A 25000-nucleotide genomic window follows, 5' to 3' on the forward strand; every position below is an offset into this window, starting at 1 on the left:
TACAATGAGAAACAAAGGTACTGTTGGAGTCATGATGTTACTGTACATCTAGGCATTGATTTAAGATGTGCGGGATGGTTTTTAATTATGATTTTTAATCACAGCTTTCACGGTAGATGACCTGACCCTAGAGCCTCAGAGCAGATTACCACAATGTTTCTCAGGGCATAAATGGGAAAGAGAAACACTGGCAGATGATTGGTGGGAGAGGCAGTGTTTACTTCCTGGGACCCCAGTGTCTGTAGAAGGAGACAGGCTGACTGAAAATGGAAGATGGCTGACCAGGCCGCTGTGCTCACTGACACGTGATGCGTCGACCTTTTGTTTTCTTGAAGCCACCAAAACCTTTTGTCCTGCGTCGTCCTTGCACCATCACTTCATACAAGATCAGCTTGCAAAGAAAAATGCAAAAACCAGTCAGGGTGGCCCTTTATGTATCGAAGGGTTATTTTTACTGCAGGCCCTTGGACACGGCCATCTTACCTCAAAAGGTCAGTCAGTGCAGCACTAAGCTTTCATCTTCTTGTCTAGATCAAAATCTCTTTGTGCGAAACAAAATGAGTGTGTAACTGAACGACCGCAAGTGAAGTAAGAGTCTTGGACAGAGGTGTGAAATGTTCCATCATACAGAAATAGGAAAATCTCCATCTAGGCCCAGCGTACAGTCTCTGCACGACCAATCCTTTCACTGGACGCAGCTGTCTCACTGGGACCATGCTAACGCTCTGCTTCACAGCGCCGGTCTGCGTGGCACACAACATTCATTTCACACTCCAGGCTTCCATCTCATACAGCTGCCCTGAGCACAGAGCGAGGGCAGGAGCAGGGACGAGCAGAGGAGGGCAGAAGACTGGAGAGGATGGGGAGAGCAGAGGAGGGCAGAGGAGAGGAGGAGAGGAATTATAGCCCCCTAACTCCAATACATATTCTACTATTACAGCAAATAGTAGTCTAACAACAATAGGTCTTCTTCTGAACTATTTTTCCGATATGGAGCATGTGGCCAGGTGGCAGCTGCAGGCTTTGCGATAAGAGCAAGGCTCCGTTTGGGGAGAGCTTTGGTGACTGCTGAGCTCCTGGGTGGGAGATGACAAGATGCCTACCTCTTTGTGTGGCAGAGAGAACTGAGGGGTAAGAGGGTATAGGGTTCACATGAGGAGAACTGGATGAAAAGAGTCGCTTCAGTGGCGATGCAGCACAGGCCTCAAGTCAAGCTGTGACACAAGCGCCCTGTTCAAGCAGCTGATACACTCTGAACTGATCCGCAGGTGCAGCTTAATATGTCACATTTGCACTGACATGAGATCAAAGCAAATATCTTTGGATTGCATTGGATGAGGAATGCCAAACCAAATCTGTCATTTCTGAACCTAATGCAACAGCTACCACTGGCCTATTACTCTACCACATAATCAGACGTAACCTTCCCCAATCCTTAAAAATACAAAATTGCATTTGGAGATGCATTCTAAAGCATAGAAAATATGTCCTATTGCATATTTGGATGTTTTCTCTAGTCAAAGCAATGATATTGCATGAAAATATTGATTTTTTAAACAGTATGTGGCTCTGTGTGAGATGTGAAACATCCAGTTAATATTTGCATGTCAAAGTGTACTTTTTATGAGACAAGCAATGTAGAAATGGACCTGGCCATGTTGTCTGCCCTTCTTATCTGGCGTGCATAATGTGGTATACTCTGCTGCCGACCAGTGGTGAAAACCTGTTATTGTGAAAGAAAACTGTTTTTACGAGGCACAGGCAGTTGTAACATAACATAACAGGTTCTTGTATCGGTAAACAGGTAGTTGGTAGTATTAAGGTAGCCTACATGTAGTATTAGGTTATTTACTGACAATGTGTACTGGTATACGAGACCATTCTGTGAACAACATCAGCATTTTCTTAAAATATGCAATGGGGAACAAACAAAAGGCTCAGCAACATTTACAGGATAATCAGATCCATCATAAACCTATATACATATGTTGATCTAGCATTTTCAGCCGTGATATTGCAGTCCAACACTTTCTTCTGTTGTTATTATTGACATGCCCATGTGGAAAGAATTCCTTTAGGCAGTTACGATTGGTGGATTGTTTTAGCCAAATACATTTCATTGGGCAAAAATGTCATCTTTCCTTTGTTCATTGGTCTATGTTTGAGACAGGTTGGCTCCTATTTGGCAGAATCCAAGCTCCTTGATCTCCGCAGCTGCCTATTGGTTCAGAAAGTAGGTTAGTGGTGCAACAATCATTACAGGCAGAGGAAAGTAGGTCATAGTGTGCCTGTTCTGTCTACGGGAGATCTATTCGCGTGCAAGTGAATGTGCTGCCCTCTCAAACGTAAGTATTTCAGCATGATTAATGGCATGTCATCTGTAACGTTTAATTTATTAAAAGTTATTAGCCAATGATGTGGATATAGTATGTTGATTTTTCGCTTTCAGTTATACTGTATGTTCTCGAGTACAGGCGTAGTCATCGGCTTACAGGCTAACTTTTAAAGGCACACGATACCATTAAAGTCGTGATCAAGTGCAGCAATCGTTTATTCCAGTGAGACAATAGTGCAGGTTAATTGTATGCAATCTGATCATAATGATTTGGTCATCGAGACAATCAAATACGTACTAAAATGTCGCGTAAGGTCGGGAAGAACAGCCTGGTTAAACTCAGAATGTGCGTAGTCTGTGACAAGCTGGTAGAATAAAATAAAATGTGACATTTGGACATTATTCGTTGATGCGTTGATGGGCGTTATGCCAAAATTACACAAATTCATGCACACGACACCGTGTTCACCTCATTGTTATATTTTCCAGTCAATGTACAAGTAGCTTGTCTAAACGATTTTTTAACGACTTGAAAGCAACATTTTCTTTAAAAATGTCGCTTGTCACATCCACGGTCAACGTCAAACAAAGCGGGTTTCCCCACATTACATTTAAATGCAGTACACGTTCTAGTGCAGAATGTCTTGAATTATATATAACTGCAGCAGTAATTAGCTGTCACAATTTGTCACGATTGATTATAGTGAAATTCACCAAAAACTAATCATTCAGTTAATCAATAGCCTAATAGTTCTTAACCACTTGCGTCCATAGTAGCCTAAACACATCTGTAATACCTTAAAGTTAAGAGTAACCTCTCGAAAATGAAGTCAGTAAATCTGTAATTTGGTATTATTTATAATCAAGAGCAGGGGTGTCAAATCCTGGTCCCCAGGGACCGCTGTCCTGTATGTATCCAGCACACCTGGTTTGAAGTTATCAGGCTTCCACAGAGCTTGATAACAACCCATTCAATTGTATCAGGTGTGTTGGAGCAGGGAAACATCTAAAACATACAGGACAGCGGCCCCTGAGGACCAGGATTTGACACCCCTGATCTAGAGGTTCCAATTGGAACCAAGTGTAACAGAAAGTGTCTTTCTAATCCAATTAAAAGGAAGCATAGCATAAATGCACTCGTTTTTATGTTGGGTTTTATATATAATTGAGAAGAAGCTTTTTTCTGTCTGATTTGTAACAAAAAAGTTGTAGAATTGTCCAATAACAAGAAATAGGAAAACATGTATTTTGTTCAGTAGGCAGTGGAACGGTGAAAAGGTGCAGGGATACTGTAGCTGGACGTATCCTAAACCCCAAATTGTGTTTGTCATTATAAAGGCAAACATTGTGATGAAACTAAATGACACGATCATGTCTTGTAGCATTCCATTGTTTTTAAACAATCTTTTGGCCAGTCTTTTTCTGTGTAGACAGTCCTCTTTTATTGTATTGTTCAGTCTTTATGACTGGTGTCCCTGCCCTCCAATGCTCGGATATGACCAGGAAGAAAAAAACAAAATTATTTGTTATACAGTGTGTCTGGGTGCACGTCAAGTGTGTTTGTGTACACAAAGGGGAATGCTTAGGGGAATGTTTACAAGCAGAGGGAAGTATTCTCTCATTATTTCCTTGTACATTGTACAGTAGCAGCATCCTGTGTTGACAACTTCTCTCAGTAAGGTTAAACCAGTCCTACTCACAAGGCTACACCAATGTCACAATGCGGAGAAGGAGGGCAGCACCTTGTTGTTATTTACTGTGGAAAGAGGACTTGTTCACAAGACGTAGATGAAGTACATTGACGAAGATGAAGTTGTGTATTTTACAATGGAGCATTCTGGACCTTTTTTCTTGCTAGCCTTGTCTTTGTCCAGAATCCGTATTCTACTTAGCCATAAGACCCAGGAACCCTGTTGTTGTTGCGTGCGGGGGTGTCAGGCAGAGAGCAGAGGAGCTGTGACTGAGTCTCCCGTACCTCACAGTCCACCATCTCCTGATCACCCCATCTGTCACCCATGTAAGCCTGGCCCAGCTGGTCAAGGCCATCTAAACAGACTGCTCGGACCCCATGTGCTCATGCTCTCTTGTTTTCTCTTGCTCTTTCTTTCACTTTCTTTCTGTCTTTCTCGCTGTCATTCTATCTCCTTCCCCAGGTCTTGTCAGGCTTGTTTCTACAATCTAGAAGGAGACACCAGCAGAGTCAACAAGGCCAGCCCACTCAGTACCCAGGGCAGGTTGGTGGACAAAGAGCCCTGGGTTATTCTGACACTTCTTCAAAACAAAAGGTAGAATGATTGATGATGAATCTGAGATGGGTGGAGTTAGGTTTAAATGAGTCATCGGTGACATTTATGACTCGCATCCATCTACTGTTTGGCTTTACCATGACCACAGGGCATGAATGATGTACAATACTGTGATGCATGCACACATGATTTCATGCTTGACTCAGTATTGCAGTCAAATATGTGTGTTTCTTTGCTACTAGTCCATATCATGAAATGTGTGTTTGTGTGTGCGCATGTGAATGTGTCTGTGCGTGGGGAATTATGTGTCTTTACCTCAGAGAGTGCTCCTAATCACCCCTTGGCTATGTAAAGTGAATGCTCTGCCCGACTCAAGCTTGACTTTCAGAGACAAAACTGGAGCAAATTCTGAGCTCACACGAGGATACGTGCAATGCTTGGATGACACAGCATCCCTCTTGTGATGCCACTGTAGGTCTGACTGAAGCAGAACTGCTTTAGGGAAAAGTGGGATGTAGTGGCACAACAAGCACTGTGGAGGGTAGCAGTTTTAGAGCTGCGTGCTAGCCGAATCACAGGTGCCGGGTAAAGTCACACCTGGCCCTGACTAATCTCTCCTTGCTTCACCTCGATAGTGGCTAAATGCAGTCGAAGGTTTGTGTTTTTGTGGAGCTTTGGTAGAGAACACTTCAACTGATGCAGCCCCTAGCCTAAAGGTCTACTAACAATTGGTAATTGTAGTGCGCTTCGGGTTTGACTTTGACTCTCCAGTACGGCATGTGGCCTGGCACCTGTGTGCTCAGTGGGGAGCTTGGACAGGCCTCCTTGGCTGGATGTCAAGGAGTTCCTGCCTAGGGAACTGGAGAAGTGCCAGCAATTAGCTTATCTGAAATGAATGCAGTGTTACCCCTTTTCTGTTTTTAGACATGTCCTGGGGACATCTGCAACAGAGTTATTCCAAGCAGTAAAGACAGCCTCTGGGGAGAAATGGCACCACGGAGCAGTGGTAGCAGGTACATGGAGCGGTTTTCTTGTCTCGATGACCCTAAGTATGGCTACAGACACATTATCTGTTGTTGCTTGAGACAAAATGAAGGTCAGGGTCAGTGGAGAATCTAAGGTTGTGAAGAGGAGAACATTATTTCTGGTGGGATTTTTTCACAGGACCACTGTGATTTGTGGTGATAACAGGGCGGTAAGGTCCTCTGAGGGACCTAAGAGGAACATGTACACAACAGGCTTTCCGGGTTTGGGAAACATATTGTTTGGTAAAAAAACAAAAACTCAGTCTAGTAGGCCTAAAAGGAAACGGATTGGCATGTTTTGTCATTTAAGGACATTATGTTGGAGGCAGGGAGCTCTCAGTGTTGGGTTTTGTGCAGGTAATTGAATCTTTCTAAGAGAGGTGAAGAAGAGGCCACCTGCTTGGTCTGGATAATGGCACTGGTGGATAGAAGGGTGCTTAATGAAAAGGCTGCTCTGCCCTCCTGGTAATCTGTGGGTAAGATTAGCCTAGCTCTACCTGCATTCAGTCCTCTTCTGATTTGCTGTCTGAAGGCGATGTCTTCAACATGGTGATGCCTAGATAATGTCTATGGATGTCAACAGCCTGCTGATTCACATCCTTCGCATCCATCAAGATGTAAATGACTGAAGTTGATCCCTGAAAGAAGGCTTGTGCCCGAGAGATAACTCCCGCTATCTCTCCATCTTCTCCCGTACTGTGTTGGGTCAGAAGGCTTAGTGTTGTCTGATGAAAGGGCTACGGTTTCCTCTAAATACCCTGCATGGCTCTGTTCTGATGTCTTGCTTTTCAGATTTGGTTAACTGCAAGGAAATGGAATAAAATTTGTTAAGAACAACCGCCCCTATGAATATTTGTGGTGAGTGCTTGACCTAATATTACCCTTTTCAACGAACTGTAAATTTTGATGAAGGTATTGGTATTTTGCTCATTTACAGTTATAAGATAATTAAGATCATTGTTCTGAAAGATTCATTAGATTGCAATTTGTATTCATTTAGACACAGCTGCTGTTTTACGGTATAACACTGTATTGCAAGTGATATTACATGTCATTGTTTTTCTCCCATAGATGACCTAATGGCAGACCAAAGAATGGACATTTCCTCCACAATGAATGAGTTCATGTCGCCTGGCTCCTCCATTGGTACAGCCAACATGGATTACACCCGGAAGAGGAAAGGCAGCGCCACAGACTACCAGTAAGGAACCCTGACTCCAGCCCAGAGTCACCTCCCCCTGCCCACCCCCACCTGCCTTCTGAGGACCCTGCTTGTCAGTCACCTATGTTTAAGGCGCTGCCTGTGCTTGAGTGAATGCTGGTGTTCCTGTTGTGGTATTCTGTGCTTTGTATAGTGTTTACATGTGCTGTGATTTTTGCTTGTTTCATTGTTGTTGGGTCATTTGAAAGCGAGGTTTGTCCTCCATCTACATTCTTTTCATACTCTCCCTCCAAAAATACAGTCCTCGATAGAAGGACTGTATTTCAATCCATAGATTGCCTACCATTTAGATGAAAATGTGGTAAATATTTAACCATAACTGACCATATCTACTAACTCAGATAACACAAATGCAATGTTAGTGCTTATTGTAATACATGGGTCCTTGCCTTCACAGAATTGATGGATTTTCTTTTGAGTAAGTATCAAAGTAATTTTCACTACCCTGTTCAACTAGTTGCCCCTCTGTTATCCTTATGTAGAAACAGACTTACATTATGATTAGCGACATACATTATGATTCCTTTGTTAAAAGTTCACTACAGGCACCACACACTGATTTCCCCTTCCTCACCTGCTTTAAAAAAAACAACAACAGACAAATTGAATTGTGTCCCCATAGATCTGAAGCTTCATGGATGAGATTCCTCATCCCCCACTTAGTTCAATCAAAATTAATGCCACACGGAAATGAATCCGCTGGTGACAGTGCCGGGTCAGTGAGTATGGGTACAGTAGATAGTTCGTAGTTGGGTGGGGCAAAATCAGTTGTTGACGTGGGGATGGGCGTCGCTCATTGGTTGAGCATTTGACTGCAGATCAAAATGTTGCAGGTTCAAAACATTGCTTGGCATAAAAGCATCTGAAATGAGCACACTATACTACATGGAGTAGAGCAGTTGAGCTATGGACAGATGGTTAGATGATGAACTTGCACGCGAACACTACTTCACTGGGCACCAGACAAGATGACAACCTATGGCCTGTATCACTCAATCAATCTCTCCGCTAATGCATCTCTGCAGCATGCCAATCAAAGCATCCAGAGTAGCATTTCTTTGTTTGATATCATTTCATACATTTAATCTTGTTTCATTACTCCGTATTATTGATCATACTGCTGGGGTATTATGCAGTCATGTTTTTTTAAACAGTCATAAATCAGATGTTGTATTATTTCTTTGCACTAATGTTGTTGATTTCTCTAAAAGGGACAGCATAGACACCGACATGGATAAGCAGCTTGGACGGTACAATCATTTACAATTCATGGCAATTCAAATCTTGACATGGTAGCTACCGTCACTGTGTTGTGATGCATCACCCGCAAGTAGACTAAACACATACTCAATGAACCCTGATCTGTTTCTACAGAGACTGTGACCCACAAGGCCGCATTAAGAATGCCAGGTAATTATACATTATACTTTGTTTGACAAAGCCACTTCAGGCTTGTATTGAAGATGTGTTTCCATGTAAGAGAGTTTGAAGCATGTCTTTTTTTCATGTGTCTTGTCAACCAGGGAGGCTCACAGTCAGATTGAGAAGAGGCGCAGGGACAAAATGAACAGCTTCATAGATGTGCTGGCGTCACTAGTGCCAACCTGCAACGCCATGTCCCGCAAACTGGACAAACTCACTGTCCTGCGCATGGCCGTCCAGCACATGAAGACACTACGAGGTAATCCGGAGTTTATTAATTGATGGAGCCATGGAATTACATTTTAGAATATGACCCAATATAATACATATATACGTACAATGTCTTACATATTTGAGAAAGTAGGTGTTTTCATGATTGCTTATATTGAGATTCTTATGGAGCATACTTGTTAGTAGTGTGAAGGGAGAAAGAATGCAAAGACTGTATAAATGATGCATCTTTGAAAACAAAGCCCTCACTAAAATATTCCAAACTTTATCAGTTTTGGATGACTGTCTTCCAACCCTGCCTCCAGGGTGCAAGTTATACAATGACAATCGGGGGGGTCAACTTCTTCTCCAGGGCATGTATCGACCGCCCCCGACCTGTTGAGGTCTAAGTCTTAATTAGGGGGGTCAGACCCCCCCCCCCCAAACCCCCCGTAATTCGCACCCTGCCTGCCTCCCTCCATAACAAGTGCATATGACGGTAGATGTAGTCATTATCTCTCTCCATCAAACAGGTGCTGCTAACCCTTACACAGAAGCCAACTACAAACCAGCCTTCCTGTCAGATGATGAACTGAAGCATTTGATCCTGAGAGTGAGTCTCCGGATAGTGTCATTTATCTGGGACTGGATGACAGATGAATATACCTCAGATTCAGTCTCACTCTCTCTATCTCTATCTCTCTTTCTCTCTAGGCAGCTGATGGTTTTCTGTTTGTTGTCGGCTGTGATCGAGGGAAGATCCTATTTGTTTCAGAGTCTGTCTTCAAAATCCTAAACTACAGTCAAGTATGTCCTCCACCACTTGCTCTGGGCCATGAATTCCTAACTCGAGGCCAGCAATGACTTTGCTAAATATACGTAAATAAACGTAGTATGTGTGTGTAATAAGACACTGTAAGAAGGCAGTACAGTGTGTGATGTGTCATATGTCCTCGTGTTGCAGAATGACCTGATTGGCCAGAGTCTGTTTGATTACCTGCATCCTAAAGACATTGCCAAAGTCAAGGAGCAGCTGTCCTCGTCAGACACGGCACCGCGGGAGAGGCTTATTGATGCCAAAAGTAATCCTCCGAGCAGCCTTAAGGCTAGCTGCATGTTCCCTGGCGGAGGACTGAGGGCTAGCAGGCAGCAGGAGGGCTGGGCTTTTGTGTGTGGACGTTAGAGAGAGTCAGAGAGCTGGGGGCTGACTGGGTGACTCGTGGAGAAATCCTCAACAGGCCACATCTGCAGCTGAACAAGGAGAGTCCAGTAGAGCAGCCAGAATCACTGTGTCATCAGCTGACTATCCTCCCCATGCTGCCAGCTAGACATTCACTCAGGCGCCATTTGTTTTGTGTAAACGAAAATGTGAGGTTACACAGGATCTATTTGATCTCTTCCCATTGGACTATATTGGTTTTTGTATATGATTGGAATATTAATATTAGAATGTTGGAATATAAAAGGCCCCTATGTATTCACGTAGACCTACATGAATCTTTTGAAGTTGTGATGGCTGTGGCTTACTGAAGCTCTGTGTAATTGTGATCTCCAGCTGGGCTCCCTGTGAAGACAGACATCAGCCCCGGGCCGTCCAGGCTGCGCTCCGGGGCCAGACGCTCCTTCATCTGCAGGATGAAGTGCAACAGGCCTCTGGTGAAGAAGGAGGACATGGACTACACCTCCACCTGCTCTAAGAAGAAAGGTAGCCGCTGTAAATGACGTTGCCACACCCTGGAGCATGTCGATGATCGGTACCGGATCTTCTCACGGAAGATCGACGATTTTTCCCAGCTACTAATCAGAATACTTTGAAGTGGATTGTTTAGTAGACGTTGCCGTGAGAGGTCTTAGGACAGACTGTTCCGGTAACACTGACGTATGACGTTCCCGCCTTTTCCCAGCGGACAGGAAGAGCTTCTGCACCATCCACAGCACGGGCTACCTGAAGAGCTGGCCCCCCACCAAGATGGGTTTAGACGAGGACAACGAGCCCGACAACGAGGGCTGCAACCTCAGCTGCCTTGTAGCCATTGGCCGGCTGCACCCCCACATCGTCCCTCAGCCAATGAACAACGACATCCACGTCAAGCCCACAGAGTATGTCTCCCGCCACGCCATAGATGGGAAGTTTGTCTTTGTGGATCAGAGGTGAGATACCGACGTACTTACTGTAACACAGACACGCGGAGAAGTCAGCTGTATAGCTTTAGTCAGCCGTATAGCTTTCAGCCAAAGGGAAATCTGAATGATTTGAAAATGTAATATGAGGAAGTACCTATGTGCCCGACCTACAATCACAAATACAGACAAACAAACAAACCAGTGGGTGGACAGGAAGTCCCTGGTTTTCAGGGATTGGATCTGGGCCGACAGCGTCTGTGAGGTCATGTCAACGTACCAAAATAACATCAGCAAAATGTTCCAGCCGGTGAAATAGAGGCCCACAGGGCCGAGTAGATATGTCAACTAAAAATAATCCACTGACCTCTGTCACACAGAACTTCAATGCAGCACCGATATTGTTCAGTACTGAATGCTATACATGGGATTTCTACAAAGTGGATTATCGTTTCTTTGGTTGGCAGAATAATCATGGACAATTGGAGCATTAGCAACTATTGTGTAGTTTAAAAGCACTTTAAACCAAATCTTATATTTAGATAATATTAGATAGTAGATCATATTAATTTAAAAGACGATCTTATTTACAGGGCCACTGCTATTTTGACCTATCTCCCCCAAGAGTTGCTGGGTACTTCATTTTATGAATATTTCCATCAAGATGACATTGGGCATCTAGCAGAATGCCATCGACAAGGTTTGTGTACACTTGTACAGTGCACTACTAGACTATCGCAAATTCTTCAATGCATTTAATACAATCATTTATGAGTGCAATTATAATTGTACCTTTCAAGTTATGTGCTCTTATTGTGTTTTATTGTGTTTCTTGTAGTAAAGATCTGCCTATATTGCAAGTAGAGTGTGATATGACTGTGGCTAGTGCACAGAAGAAAATGCTGGGACAGACTAGCAGTTGGTATGTGACCGAGAGGCCATGTCCGCAGATGGATGTTCACATGGCCTGCTGTCTCCACTCCCCCCCTCCACCCCTGTCCTTTCTCCCCTCCTGTCCTGCCTTCCCCTCTCCTCCACCCCCCCCCCCCCCTCTCCCCTCAGTCCTGCAGATGAGAGAGAAGATCAACACAAACTGCTACAAGTTCAAGATCAAAGATGGCTCCTTCATCACTCTGAGGAGCCGCTGGTTCAGCTTCATGAACCCCTGGACCAAAGAGGTGGAGTACATCGTCTCCACCAACACCGTCGTCTTGTAAGTACTCGAAACATCGGTCTAAGAGCTTATGTGGGACTTGGCTCTCAGGAAACACCCAGGAGCAATGGCTAGCTAATGTTTTGTTGGGTTTTACTCATTTATTATTTCGTACACAGGCCATGTTTTTTCGTTACAGTAATTATTTTAGACTATTTTATGGCATTTTGAACAGTACTGGCATTGTTAACAGTATGTTATATGTCCATGAGGTACATTTCCATCATGTATTGTCCAGCTTAAAAGATAATGGATGCTCTGTGCATTTCAAAAGAATATGAATAATCGGTTTAAAAATGATCAGTGATGAATGTCTCACTCTTTTCCTGGCCTCTCCTCTCTCTTCCTCTCATCCCAGCGGCAGTGTGCTCGATGAGGCTGATTCAAACTACCCCCAGCTCGCCAACTCCCCGCAGAGCATGGACAGCGTACTCACAACAGGTGACGGTAAGCATCTATCTACAGCTCTGGAAACATTTAGAGACCACTGCACCTTTTTCTTTCCTTTTAAAAAACGTTGAGAAGGACCATTTTGAGTGAGGAAACGATGGATAAAATGTGCAGTGGACTCTTACATTTTACCCTTCTGTTCCTTGCTTAAAATTGTCCTTCTCAACTTTATAAAAAAACAAAAACAAAAAAAACAAGCTGAGCTGTATATGTTTTGTATCCTAAATGTGACGTGTTTGGGCGCAGGCACGGGGAAGCGGGCACTGCAGACGGTGCCTGGCATCCCAGGTGGCACGAGAGCAGGGGCAGGGAAGATTGGGCGCATGATTGCAGAAGAGGTCATGGAACTCCAAAGGTGAGCGTATGGTCGTTATTAATAGGGCCAACATAAAAACTGGCGCCATGAAAGGATTTAGGCGTAAACGGTTTCAGTGTCACACTTAAAAGAGGTTCTGAATATTGTAACCGTGTCAAATGTATCAACACAGCTCTAGTTTTACATTTACATTTAGTCATTTAGCAGACGCTCTTATCCAGAGCGACTTACAGTAAGTACAGGGACATTCCCCCGAGGCAAGTAGGGTGAAGTGCCTTGCCCAAGGACACAACGTCAGTTGGCATGACCGGGAATCGAACTGGCAACCTTCGGATTACTAGCCCGATTCCCTCACCGCTCAGCCATCTGACTCCCTAGTTCCCTAGTTTAGTTCTATCTTTAAATGTAACTTTGTGCAGTCATCAGTTAACATTAGAAACATATTTTCATACTTACTAAAGACCATACAGACTTTTCCACCTTATGTAGTGAAAGATCTTAGTGTATGGGGTTATTTCTGTGGGACACCTGGAGGGCAGTAGAAGTATCGGTGTGCTTGTGTGTGACTGTGTGGACCTGTATGGGGCTGTGTGGACCTGTATGGGGCTGTGTGGACCTGTAAGGGGCTGTGTGGACCTGTATGGAGCTGTGTGGACCTGTATGGGGATGATTTGACCTCTGTATTTAAACTCAAGGATGCGAGGTTCCTCACCCTCCAGCTGTGGCTCCAGTCCTCACAACATCACCAGCACTCCTCCACCAGACACCTCCTCCCCAGGAGGCAAGAAGGTCAGACCCAACCCTAACCCTAACCCCAACCCTCCTTCACCCCCCCCCCCCCCCCCCCCCAGCCCCAACCCTCCCTCTTCTCTATTGCCAGAGCGGAAGTCTGCTTCTCTCTTCATTGCTCATCTGTGTGAAATAGCTAAATGGACTCACTATCAGTTATACATTTTGTTTATGTCAACCATGATTGGCCCGAAGGGTACAGTGGTGGACCCTGACCATAACATCATTTCCATTCCCTCTCAGATACAGAACGGTGGAACGCCAGATATTCCCTCAGTAGGGATGATCCCAGGACCAGACTCCATAGGCTATCCTTACTCCAACAATTCCATACTAAGTATGTATCTTTTTTCTCTCTAAAATGTCAGTGGTTGACTAGTGTACGATATAAATATATGAATAACGCATGCAAATAAAAGAAAACTTCGATGGGATATGATGTACTGTTTTGTAAGCAGCTGTATAATATGGCTGATAACAGAATACATATTTACTGCCGCCCCCCCAACCCTCTCTCTCTCCCCCCATCTCTCTGTTTCTCTGCGTAGGCGATAACTCCCACATCGGCATTGACATCATGGATGAGCCAGGCTCCAGCAGCCCCAGCAATGACGAGGCTGCCATGGCTGTGATCATGAGCCTGCTGGAGGCCGACGCAGGCCTGGGTGGACCTGTGGACTTCAGTGATCTGCCCTGGCCCCTATGAGTGCTGGGAGCTCGCACATCAAGCCTCCTGACTGGGCATGCTGGAGCCAGGCTTAGGTGTCACAGTATTGGCATACAGCAGCAGACTGTACTGGCTGTCTGTGACCAGTACCAGAGGGGGTGGTGGCTCCAGCCCTACTGTAGGGCCACGTGTAGGCACACCCTGACGGGGATGCTCGTGTCGGCCAGGGCGTACAGGACGCCTCTGTGCGCTGTGGAACTGCAGTGAGACTGCCTCCCGTACTGTAGTAGAAAAACGTACCAGTTCTTTGTGGTTTTACCATGTCTGTTCTCACTATCTGTACAGGCATTGCCCAAGATTTTATACAGGCATTTATGTTTTCACACTACAAAAATGCATCTGTGTTAATATTTCGAAACAATATTGTACCCTGTTTATTCTATACTGTATGATGAGTATATATGGCATGTGTACTGTATACGCAGTGAAATATTTTTTTGAATAAACCCCTATGTTGATTTTCAGGTATTTTTCTATATATTTACTTATTTTCTGTGAGCTATGAGAATAGCTTGAAATAAGTGTGCATGAGATTCAGTCACCAGTGTGTGTCTGACAAAGTGTTGTGGGATGAAGACAGTCCTTGAAGTACTTGTAGAGGTGTTGCTAGGAGACTATTTAGTAACCTTTTGAAGCCTTCGAGCCTTGTGGAGACCCATCTTTCCCTTCAGCTGCCTATTTTACAGAATGGGTCATATCCACAAGGCCACCCACCCACTCAATGCCCTTTTTGAGCCATCCCTTAACATGCCTTTGGAAAAGCCTAGTGTTTCTTAGCAACGGATAACTTAATCCAAATCAGAACCCTCAAAAGCTCTGATCCAAATGACTCAGAGAGAACAGTCTTTGCCGAACTGGTTAATGCTATTTAACTCTGGAGTCTGGAACAGTATCGCAGTAACACATCTTAGGTTACGGCTGTTATTTTTGCACATCTTTTACCTTAAGGAAAATGTCACAAAATTAAAATGAAATAAAATCATCCACAGCCTAGCAATCACAATTGCTAACTTAATTTCCTACTTTACTGTAGATGGTAGCATTCCATGGATACCAAAAAAACAATTATGCAGTTCGATGTCTTTATTTCACGATTTCCATGTTTTTTGTTTTTGTAACAATGAATTTCAAGCTTTGAACAAAAGGACCACAACATTCTATGTTCTGCTGAACATCTTGGCTAAGGAAAGAGCCTGGCATTCAACTACCAAGCTGATGGAGGACCACCTACTGTAACTCTTCACGAGTCAAAGGTTATCTGAGGGACTTGAAACCGGAAATCCTTTCACTCTTAAGGAGGTGGTAATATGATCTGAAGTTAGGCTCCATTGCCAGGTGAAGACCCTGGTCCAACACCCTGAACCATGTTCACTAGACTGGCCTTGGAGAACACAAGTCAAGAACCACACTAGTGCAATCAGGGAGAGAACATGGGACACACCACACAGTGCACAGCCCAACTCATCAAATGAGATACATTAACCGATGTAAATAATACAATTAATAATAATTACAAAAGTGGGTGTGCTTAATGCATGTCAAAAATTAATTCCTTTGGTCAAGTAAAAAAAAAAAAAAATCTAAAGAGCGACGTCTGCCCTCCCCCTCATAAGTGGTGTGTTGTTGTCGCTCTTCCTCCTTGTCTTCAGTCAACCAGGTCTGTGAGGCTCTAAGGCTGCGGAGAACGAGTCAAGGCAATACGGTCATGGTGCCCCTGGTGCTGGAGGGACGAGGGGGTGTAGGGATGGGGGGGGTGGAGGGAGGGGGTGTAGGGATGGGGGGGGGATGGAGGGAGGGGGTGTAGGGATGGGGGGGGGATGGAGGTTGGGGGTGTAGGGATGAGGGAGGGAGGGTGTAGGAATGGAGGAGGGAACGTATCAGGAGGAGGAGAGGCCAGGGTGTAGGGAGGGAGGAGAGCGCAGGGTAGGGTGGGGGGTCCAGGAGAAACGAGGGAGGTGCTGTCAGACACCGGGCGAGGGGGCGTCGGGGTCAGGCTCGTTGTTGTAGTTGTTGCTGTAGTGCTGGCCGCCTGGGGGCTGGTTGGGGAGGATGTCCAGCTCGTCCACCTGGGGTCCAGGGTGCATGACCACCAGCTGGTCCTGGGGAATGTCTGCGGCCGCCGCCGCCAGGTTGGTGATGGACTTGCTCTTCACGCACTGGAAGTCCACGTGGCGGCTCTTGCCCTCCTCCTTCTCCCAGGACATCCTGATGAAGGGCCGCTGGACGTAGTTGTAGATGACCTCAGGGCGACCCCCCGGGCGCTTCTTCACCTTCTCCTTATACGTGGGGTAACCTGGGAGGAACAAGAGGAGCGCAAACACTCAGATCACAACTTCAGATATACAGAGATTTTTCATACACAGTACCAGTCAAAAGTTTGGCCACATTTTCCCCAATGTGTGTACTGTATATACACATATAAGTTTATATCGTACCTTCAATGCCTAATCGGATTTTCTTCAGTCCTCTCTCCTTCAAAACGGATTTGGCAACATCTCGGTTCTCTATGTACTTGAAGAACCGATACAGTTTCGTGCTGTAGATGACTGAAAAGACAAACAGAGAGGAACATTTAACAAACCAAAAACATGATGAGTGCGGTCCCTGTGTGCGTGCGTGTGTGCGTGTACTGACTCTGTGAGTACTCCTCCCCCATCTGCGGTGGGTACTCCTCGTCCCAGTCCACCACGTCATCGTCCGTCAGCACCACCACGTGACACTCCCTCTCTCCGCTCTGGGCACTGGCCACCATCAGGGGCAGCACCATCTCCTCCAGGTAGAACTCAAACTGCCGCCGCGCGCCGTCGTTGGACAGCTCGTGCATCAGGGCACCTGGACGGCACGACAGCAGGGCAGTCAGGGGATGGGTACTACTCGTCGACACACGCACACGTTCTCTGTGAAACGGGCGCCCCCTAATGGGTTGACAGGGGACTGTCGGGTCAAGGGAGGGGAGAGGGACTCACTGAGGTCTCTGCACTTGATGGTGCTGTAGTCAAAGGAGATGCACAGATAGTCACATGCCTCCCGGAGCTCTGGGATGGAGATTCCATCGGGGCAACGGATTATCCCAGATTTGTAGTAATCCTGTCAATTAGAGAGAAAACAAACAGCCATTACAGATGGGCTTCACCTACTTAAAATACACCCATGCAGTGGCACATCCACACAGTCTACCTGCGCAATTGGAACCCTTTCCATGTGTCCTCTCCTAAACACAAAGAGGCAGTGCCGTGACCGCTCAAAGCTGCAGACCTCTGCTACCCTGTAGACTGTAGACTACACAGTGAGAGGTGCAACAGGACCGGAGCCTGTGCTCTGCAGCTGCCTGACTGGAAACAGTCCCCACTCTAATCAATCCCATTCTCCATGATCACATCAGCCGCCAGCAGCCAGACGGATTGATCTCCCTGGTTAGTCTCAGGACTGCTACTCCGAACAGTGTGTTGTTCAGCTCCCATTCTGTTACAGTGCTACAATAGTTCACCCTGTCTCACTGCTATAGTACATTCTGAGGATTCCGATTTGAACATAGCCTCGTCCCTTGTGTCTTTGCACACATTTTAAATCATGTCCACGTTTAGTTTATCATTTCAGGATAACGATGCATAGCCAGGACAATAGACCCGACAAGAAGCCAAGACCGAGGCAATCCTCTTAGGTAGAATGCCGATGGTTAGTGGTTGAATGCGCTGGCGTGTCGAGTGAGAACGTGGGACTGACCAGGATGGCTCTGAACACTGTGGAGCTGATGCCCTCCGCCACCTCGTACTCTCCCTTCTCATTGGGCCGCGTGAAGTTGTGTTCCCTTCCCGATCCAAACATTCTAGAAAACGCACACACGAAGAGGTCCCTTCTCAGTTTGGAGCACACCTAACACCTTCTCACATCACTCTGCCCTCCACAGACATGGAAGGCACCAGTTCACAGGGTTGAAAATGATCCCCAAGTATTTTTTCCATAAATTATTTTAACAATGAGCTGAATACAGAAAGTAAGCCATGACGGTGAGGCCAAAGAAGCCGAAGGTGAGGGAGGTGGGGGGGGGGGGGGGTCTCCTCACCTGCCCAGCATCGTGTTAGGCTGTGCCGTGAAGATAGAAGGGTCCACAACGAAGCGCGTGTTATCCACGATCAGAGTGACCCTCTCCGAGGTCCTGATGCTGCGTGTGCCCACCACCTCCTTGGCGTTCTCGTAGACAAACACCATCTCCCCCTGGCCCAGGCCCAGGCTCTTGAAGGTGCCCTCGGAGCTGGACAGGCTGCTGTGGCGGCTGCTGGCCACCCCGCTGCTGCTGCTGCTGCAGCTGGAGCCGCTGGGGGACAGCCTCTGAGGCCGGGGGCTGCTGGGCCTGGAGGACGGGGCCCCCTCCCGCTCTGGACACCAGGGGGAGAGATAGAAGCACAGTGAGGACTCTCCCGAGGCACTCCCTCCGGATGAGACGGATGTCGCCTTGCAAAAAAAAAATGTGCACCTTCAAACCCTACCGGGTAGAAGGATTCGAAAAGGATGTTCGTTTTCTCTACTCACCACTGTATTGTTGGCGTGTGGGCGACGTGACGTTCCTGATGCAGGGCGTGAGCTGGCTCTCTCCCCTCTCGTGCGAGGAGTCTCGGGAGCGGTCGCTGGAGCGCCGGCGGTCGCGGGAGCGATCGCTGCCCCCGCTGGCCCCGTGCAGGCTCATCTTCCCAAGGTCCTCCGGCCGAGACGAGCGAGACTGGGAGCTGAGCAGGACGGCAGGGAGAGCACTCTGAGCAGGACGGCAGATAAAGCCTCCAATTAAGTTACAGTTCCTCTCTCTCTCTCTCTCTCTCTCTTCCCCCGCTCTGCCCCCGTGTGTTGTCCTACTATTACAGCCCGCAGGTCACACGGATCTCTGCGGCAGCAGTGAAACTCAAACCCCCAGTCTGCTGTAATTGGATAGACCCTCAGGAGCAGCCTGACTGTCAGCAATGAAAGGGTGTCCTGGCGGGCTGGCGTATTCCTAAAAATCACTGTTTACATCCCGAAGATAGACATTGCAACACCTCCAGCATGACACACTGCCTAGATGTCGGCTAGGCACAGGAACATTTACAATACAAAAAGATCAGGCAAAGACTTCTGTCTTCACGGTGAGAAAGAGCTAAAAAGCCTCCATGTAAGGCAAAGTAAAAGATACACCGTGTTCGACGGTACTGAAAAAATTGAATATTGAAGTGAGTTTAAAAAGCCCTTTCAGCGTAGGCAGACCACTCAGCTACTCTACTGCCTACATTCCTAAAGGAAATAGCGGTGAAAATGTTGGAATAAATGGAAAACAGATTTTCCACGTCCTGTTCTCTTTATAAGCACGATCTCTGCGTGTCCGAGAATAAATAACAGCACTCAAACTATTCAAATATTAATCATGTTGTCAAAAGGACTCACTAAAAGCTGTGTTTTTACACAAAAGAACCTCCAAGTAAAATGTGAACCAAGACTGACCAGATATATTCTAGACCACTGCTATACCATTCCATGACAGTCTGTGTCTATACATTTAGAGCTATCATGATGAAATCGTTATACGCAGTACCATTTCACGTCACATTGAAAACGCTTTAAATACCAGTTGTAGCACGATTACACTAACTTGATTCCTCACTTTGTAGATGCTGAAAGCCCGAAGGAGCATTAGGGGTTATTTCACATCCCCCACAGCCTATGATGTTGCTAGTTGGCTACATACCTCGAGTGCTTGCAGAGTTTGCGAGGTCGGGAGGTTTTTCTTTCCCAGTTCTCTGTATCACTGGAGTTGCTATCATAGGACTGTAAACGTGCTGCCATCACCCGTGCATTGAGACATCCAGTATGGATTTTTTACCGTTCATATCCTGACAAAACAATGATGCAGCGGATTAGCTCGGTTTGTACCGAGTGGGCTACAGGCAATGTGTCCAGAATGACATAGTTAAGAGGCCATAAAGCAGAATAACCCCTAGATTGCAAAGACAATTTCAAGCCTAGTTAGTTCTACTGTACAGCTCTTCACCAAGTTAGCGTATAACCGTGACATGACAGGAACAGCTAGTAGAGGTAGAGCCAGCTACAATAGTATAGTTTACAGGGCTAGCTTTAAGCAGTAATAACTGTCATCCAAGTTATCACTTACTCACTTCTCTGGCTTCATTCACTCTACTCTAGACGAGCAACGGTCCTACCTTCGCTAGCTAGACACATAGCTAACCAGTGGGCTAGGCTAGCTAGCGAGCGTTAGCTTGCTAGTTGAGGAGGCTAACCATGACATGTATCCACTTCAAACTTACCCAAAACAAGTTTACAGCCTTTTAAATTCGGGTATTCTCTGGGTCATATGAAGCCAGAAAACGAACACTTCCTCCAAATTGTCATTTGAAAATGAAGAATATTAAAAGAACAGCGTATTCTCTTGTTGAAGAATGCGTCTGCCTTGAACATTTTCCCCTAAAAGGAATTGTTGTTCCTCTAGATGCTCTATTCTCGCGAGATGACATGTTTCCGCTTACGTGTATCCAGTTTAAATTTTGTCAGATCAATATATTATTGCTGATATAGTTTCTGGAACACTGGCACATTTTATTTACAAAGTGTCATTATTATTCTTAAGAAACACTGTGCCATCCTGTACTTGACAGCATCTTGTCAGATGAGTAGATACGTGGTGAAGTCCTCCAACAGGTTTTCTGAATATCAGAAGTTTACGGTAGCCTATACTACACAGTGCACAGTTTCACTTTGTAATACAAACAAACAAAAACAAATCACATGATAGTTAAACAGTTGTATTCTGTTTATTAATTAAGTAAAAAATATCAAGGTGGGATACATAAAAAAGTAATCACTTTATGATTAGGAAATTTGGCCCACATTTAAAAACATTTGTAAGCTTTTACAACTTTTACAACAACTAAACTTGTGATACATTAAAAAAGTATAAGAAACAATGGCGACAAATTGTAACATGAGACATGTGGTTGTTACAAAAGAGCAAGAGGTCATCTATAATTGTTTTATGAGCTACCTGTTCTGAATGTTTTGATTTGTTTTTTGGTCCTTGCAGTGTCCATAGAACATATTTTCAGGCATGTGTGTTAATTCAGATCCCTTGAAAAATAGTTATCAACTCAATAAATAAGATAAAAAATAATCATATAAATAGACAAAAAATACATACATAAATACAATCAATAAATACATAAAATAGAAACATTTAGGTAAATTACCTAAATACATAGTGGGAGTCTTCAAATATTAACCTTCAACAGACTCCTATGTTATAAAGCATTAAGTTTCATGGTAAGATGCACAGTTTTAGTAGGAGGTATTTCCTTGTGTGGCCTAAGACTTCATAAAAGACAAACCCCTTGAATGGGCTCAACTGGTGGCCAGATTTGTTCCCATAAGATCATCAAGATAGAGATTACTGATTTTCCCTGATCGTCCATGGTGGGCTTTGGCGTGTGAGGCAGCAAGTATATCCTTTAACTTTGACTGCAGCCAGTCCTGTCTCTCCCCCACCTGTTTGTGCGCCTGCATGTTGTGCATGAGCTGCACCTCACTGATGGACCTTTTTCTGTTGATAAGTTGAACAAATCAAGTCTTTAGTAACACCCTGTCTAAAGTCAGAAATTCTGTAGAAGTACCTGTAAAATAAAATTGTGTTTTGGTAATGTAAATGTGAACATACCTCATGGGCCTTGCATCTGTGCGCAAACTGGAGATAAATAGTATCAAAACAATTGTGTCCAAGCATCTGATAAAAAGCATGTTGATCTCCTGCAAACATTTGTAGAAAATATTGAACATAGTAAATATGAGTTTATATTAGGCGTATTCAAAACATGAATTCTTATATTTATACCTTATATCATAAAGATAGTTCTACTTCTTATTTACATTGCTAGTAAATGCTAAAGAAAAATCTCACCAGTTTGTCTCTGTCCTTAGTTCTAGAATGTTTGGTTCTGTTGTATTCCGCTGAGGACGTCTAGTCTAACCAGTTGATCAGTCTTTCATGTACTTTGAGAAAGTCTCTCTTCTTTTTATACGTTGCCCTCCCCGTGGTCATTGATGAGCCACTTTCATTATTGATGGTGATGTCACCCCTTCAATGGCATCTGCATGACGACACCTCCACCAACACTCACCACTAATTCAGTTTTCAGCACCTCTGCCAAGTGCCCTGCTGGTCACACTCCTTTTGAACCTGCTCCATGTTCGTCCATCACACTCCATAAGGGGTCTTTACTAAATAAACCCAGGGGCAAGTTTGGGTAACAAATACAGCTTTTTTCCTTTGAACCAAGGATATGTGAACTGAGTAATATAGTCTGCTGTCAATCAGTGTAATCACAGTCAATCACAGTGTCTGACTGTCATCTAAATATAGAAAGTCGTTTATTATATGGTTCACTCCTTTGCAAGGCTGAAAGGGGTAAATGAGGTCTTGAAAAGGGCTGTTAATAGACAACACCAAAGCAGAGGCACAATTGGAACCTTCAAGAAAAAATATATGGTCAGTATTGGCCAGGACAACATCACCCTGGAGAACACGACTGGCATTCAGACCCATTAGGAAGGAAAGGAGCTAAGGAGTGCACTCCCTGGCCCATGACATGCCAAATAGCACTCTGACTTCATGTGGAACGTAGTTCCCAGTCTATGACGTTCAAACTGCACCGTGAGTTCAGGCTTAAACGTTTGTGTCCAAAGAGGTACCCTGCAGTTTTCCCGCACCGTAAACCGTACTTCCGATAGAGCTTACAATCACAGTGTGAAAGATTCAACTGGCTTTACTTTTGGTAGCAATAGTGAAAAGGTTAAGTGCTGCATATCCATCTCACTGAGCAGCTTAGGCACCATATCTATAGCTGCTGGTAGGTCAGCAGTTGGAGCTGGGCCTACCTGCGCCTAACATGATGTATGGCCAGTGGATAACCTTGTCATGCTGTCACAGGACACATTAGGTAACCATGAGAGAAGTTTTCTAAATGTGGCAGAGGAATGGCTATGCCATGACAGAAGGAGCGGGTCCCTCAAAGGACCCAGATCCACTTGTCCCAATGGCACTTCATAGAATATCACATGCAAGGGACAGATGTCCTTATAAACAGTGTTGTCTTCTATCTTTTATTTGTTTGCATGCTGCTGCTGATGTGTTAAATGTGAGCAGAATAGCACTTTTGACTTGTCCTCAACTCAGTCACTTCTCCATATTGTGGATGTAGTGTATGGAAGCGTGAACGACAGGCAACACTGGTTTAGACCCCATACTCTAAAGGTCAGAGGTTGATTTGTGTTATTGCTGTCATGTTACAGACATCTTATGTCAGTGCTGATACAAAGCTGTCCTGCCTGGGGTTACCATCGGGTAAGAGAGGTAGTGGGACAGCAGGAGAGAGGAGGTAAGACGCCACAGTGTGAGCCAATGCTGAGATGTTTCTCTCCAAATGCCATACATGTTGCATGTAAACAGCTGAAAGTGCTCTGCACCTGTGTGTTCTCCTGGATAGGCTAGGCCTCTCTCACGTGTGGTAGACACCACCAAGTTGTTCTGACTAGCTCATGTGGGCACAATGTGAATCATGCCACTAATGGTATGCTGCTACAGTGGAGGGCTGGGGGTCTCGAAAGGGATTAAGGTGAAGAATTGCTTACAAACCATTAACTTGGGTCACCCTCATGTCACAATGACAGCAATGCCCATAGAAATCACGCAGGTCCCTTTCTATATTTGTATCTGGGAGCTACATAAACAGAATATAATTTACTATTCATTTAACATTATTTAACAGAACAGGCCATTTGCTCAGGTTCCTCAGGGTTGTGTGAATTTTTTATGACTTGATGAAAACTGCTTTGACTACAAATCAAATGAAGAACTTAGTTTTGTATGTTTTGGAATTTTGATCTGAAATTATTTAGTCAATATTTTTGTCAGACAGCTTCAAATGTTAAAATGCCAACATTAAAATGTTTCTGTAACATGCATAACATAGCTTTAATATGTACAGATGCACAGGTCTTCAGTGCTGTATTGTATGTTTCTGCATTGCCGATGTAGTAGTCATGGGGCCTGTTCCCAGAACATAAACACTGCTCTAACCCCATTGTATCTGCAAAGGTATGGAAGGGCATACAACACTTTCCTTGAAACCTATAAATGGATTTCTATTTTGTCATGAATTAGGTCACTTCACTTGTATCATCACTTGTATCACATGGCCCATTATTGCCTGAATGATGAATGCTTAGTACATGTATCAAGTGTATTCTTAAGGTAACAATGTATCTCTTGAATAGGTAAGAGTTCAATGGCCTGCAATGACCAGCAGCACATTATAAAATACTTTTATATCAAACTCTTCTAGGCCCTGCCAGCAGCATGTCAAGAAAGCCATTTGCCTGATCCACATTTCCTCATTGTGGAAGAGAGATACCTTTACTAACTTCCATCCATCACACCTATCTGCTGTTCCCCGCTATCTGAGTGTCGACCATAGGTGCTGCAAGACTCACATTGGGACCTATGTGGCCTTATGACACACTAAGGCTTGCTTCACCTCAAGAAACCACTTTAAACTGTAGTGTCAACATGAGCATTGAACCCTGTTTTGGCATCAGGGAATTAAATGGAAGATGACTTTGTGGGCTGTGACTGCCTATTTCTGTCAAAGGTTTTATCTCATCATTCTTATTATGCTGTCACAGATCTCAAACTCACAAAACGGTTTAGCAATGCAGCTCATGCTTTTTGAAGCTTGTGTAAACTACCACAGGGTGGCAGTGTGGTACTGTATTGTCAAAGTTATTGTTCTTTAGGAGTCGGGAAATAATGGACTCAAGTGACTCAGGGCTTTTAGGGATATTGTTATTCCTCTGGGATCATAAAGCTATTTGTCAAAAATCTCATAAAACAATGTTC

The 25000-nt window shown here is 44.8% G+C and overlaps 3 protein-coding genes across 10 annotated transcripts; 1 reads left to right on the forward strand and 2 right to left on the reverse strand.

Moving 5' to 3' along the window:
* Positions 1-2265: 2265 nt before the first annotated feature.
* bmal1b (basic helix-loop-helix ARNT like 1b) lies at positions 2266-14544 on the forward strand. Of its 6 annotated transcripts, none has more exons than XM_067249591.1 (21): positions 2266-2345; positions 4489-4620; positions 6399-6464; positions 6678-6807; positions 7226-7246; positions 7451-7543; positions 8040-8078; positions 8203-8238; positions 8352-8509; positions 8994-9073; positions 9175-9267; positions 9425-9542; positions 10016-10165; positions 10365-10611; positions 11175-11281; positions 11644-11794; positions 12153-12241; positions 12491-12599; positions 13256-13349; positions 13593-13686; positions 13898-14544. In XM_067249591.1, exons 3-21 carry the CDS (start codon positions 6452-6454, stop codon positions 14053-14055), a joined length of 1980 nt encoding a protein of 659 aa, XP_067105692.1. In that variant the 5' UTR covers positions 2266-2345; positions 4489-4620; positions 6399-6451; the 3' UTR covers positions 14056-14544. The 6 variants fall into 6 exon arrangements, with proteins under 6 accessions (XP_067105692.1, XP_067105693.1, XP_067105695.1 ...); XM_067249592.1 differs by having other exon boundaries at positions 12153-12235; XM_067249594.1 differs by lacking the exon at positions 7451-7543.
* A 1310-nt stretch (positions 14545-15854) lies between these two features.
* btbd10b (BTB (POZ) domain containing 10b) lies at positions 15855-20507 on the reverse strand. 3 transcript variants are annotated; one of them, XM_067249597.1, is made up of 9 exons: positions 20364-20507; positions 19787-19931; positions 18607-18800; positions 18140-18452; positions 17800-17902; positions 17043-17163; positions 16711-16908; positions 16512-16622; positions 15855-16369 (listed from the first exon to the last, which is right to left on the reverse strand). In XM_067249597.1, exons 2-9 carry the CDS (start codon positions 19882-19884, stop codon positions 16038-16040), a joined length of 1470 nt encoding a protein of 489 aa, XP_067105698.1. In that variant the 5' UTR covers positions 19885-19931; positions 20364-20507; the 3' UTR covers positions 15855-16037. The 3 variants fall into 3 exon arrangements, with proteins under 3 accessions (XP_067105698.1, XP_067105699.1, XP_067105700.1); XM_067249598.1 differs by having other exon boundaries at positions 18607-18826; XM_067249599.1 differs by lacking the exon at positions 19787-19931.
* Positions 20508-21264: 757 nt separating this feature from the next.
* pth1b (parathyroid hormone 1b) lies at positions 21265-22050 on the reverse strand. Its single transcript, XM_067249522.1, has 3 exons — positions 22004-22050; positions 21764-21852; positions 21265-21649 (listed from the first exon to the last, which is right to left on the reverse strand). Exons 2-3 carry the CDS (start codon positions 21841-21843, stop codon positions 21451-21453), a joined length of 279 nt encoding a protein of 92 aa, XP_067105623.1. The 5' UTR covers positions 21844-21852; positions 22004-22050; the 3' UTR covers positions 21265-21450.
* Positions 22051-25000: the final 2950 nt, after the last annotated feature.

This window comes from Osmerus mordax, chromosome 13 (assembly GCF_038355195.1).
Source record: "Osmerus mordax isolate fOsmMor3 chromosome 13, fOsmMor3.pri, whole genome shotgun sequence".
Classification (NCBI taxonomy): domain Eukaryota; kingdom Metazoa; phylum Chordata; class Actinopteri; order Osmeriformes; family Osmeridae; genus Osmerus; species Osmerus mordax.

Bases quoted from the DNA above. Each gene is read 5' to 3' on its own strand.
- bmal1b (XM_067249591.1), top strand. The intron at 10,166-10,364 runs GTAGCCGCTGTA...GCCTTTTCCCAG, and splicing joins CACCTGCTCTAAGAAGAAAG to CGGACAGGAAGAGCTTCTGC. The intron at 13,687-13,897 runs GTATGTATCTTT...TTCTCTGCGTAG, and splicing joins CTCCAACAATTCCATACTAA to GCGATAACTCCCACATCGGC.
- btbd10b (XM_067249597.1), bottom strand. From the start codon at position 19,884: ATGGCAGCACGTTTACAGTCCTATGATAGCAACTCCAGTGATACAGAG. The intron at 16,909-17,042 runs GTGAGTCCCTCT...CGTGCCGTCCAG, and splicing joins CATCAAGTGCAGAGACCTCA to GTGCCCTGATGCACGAGCTG. The intron at 16,623-16,710 runs GTCAGTACACGC...TTGTCTTTTCAG, and splicing joins GGGGGAGGAGTACTCACAGA to TCATCTACAGCACGAAACTG.
- pth1b (XM_067249522.1), bottom strand. From the start codon at position 21,843: ATGCTTTTTATCAGATGCTTGGACACAATTGTTTTGATACTATTTATC. The intron at 21,650-21,763 runs GTATGTTCACAT...ACTTATCAACAG, and splicing joins ACAGATGCAAGGCCCATGAG to AAAAAGGTCCATCAGTGAGG.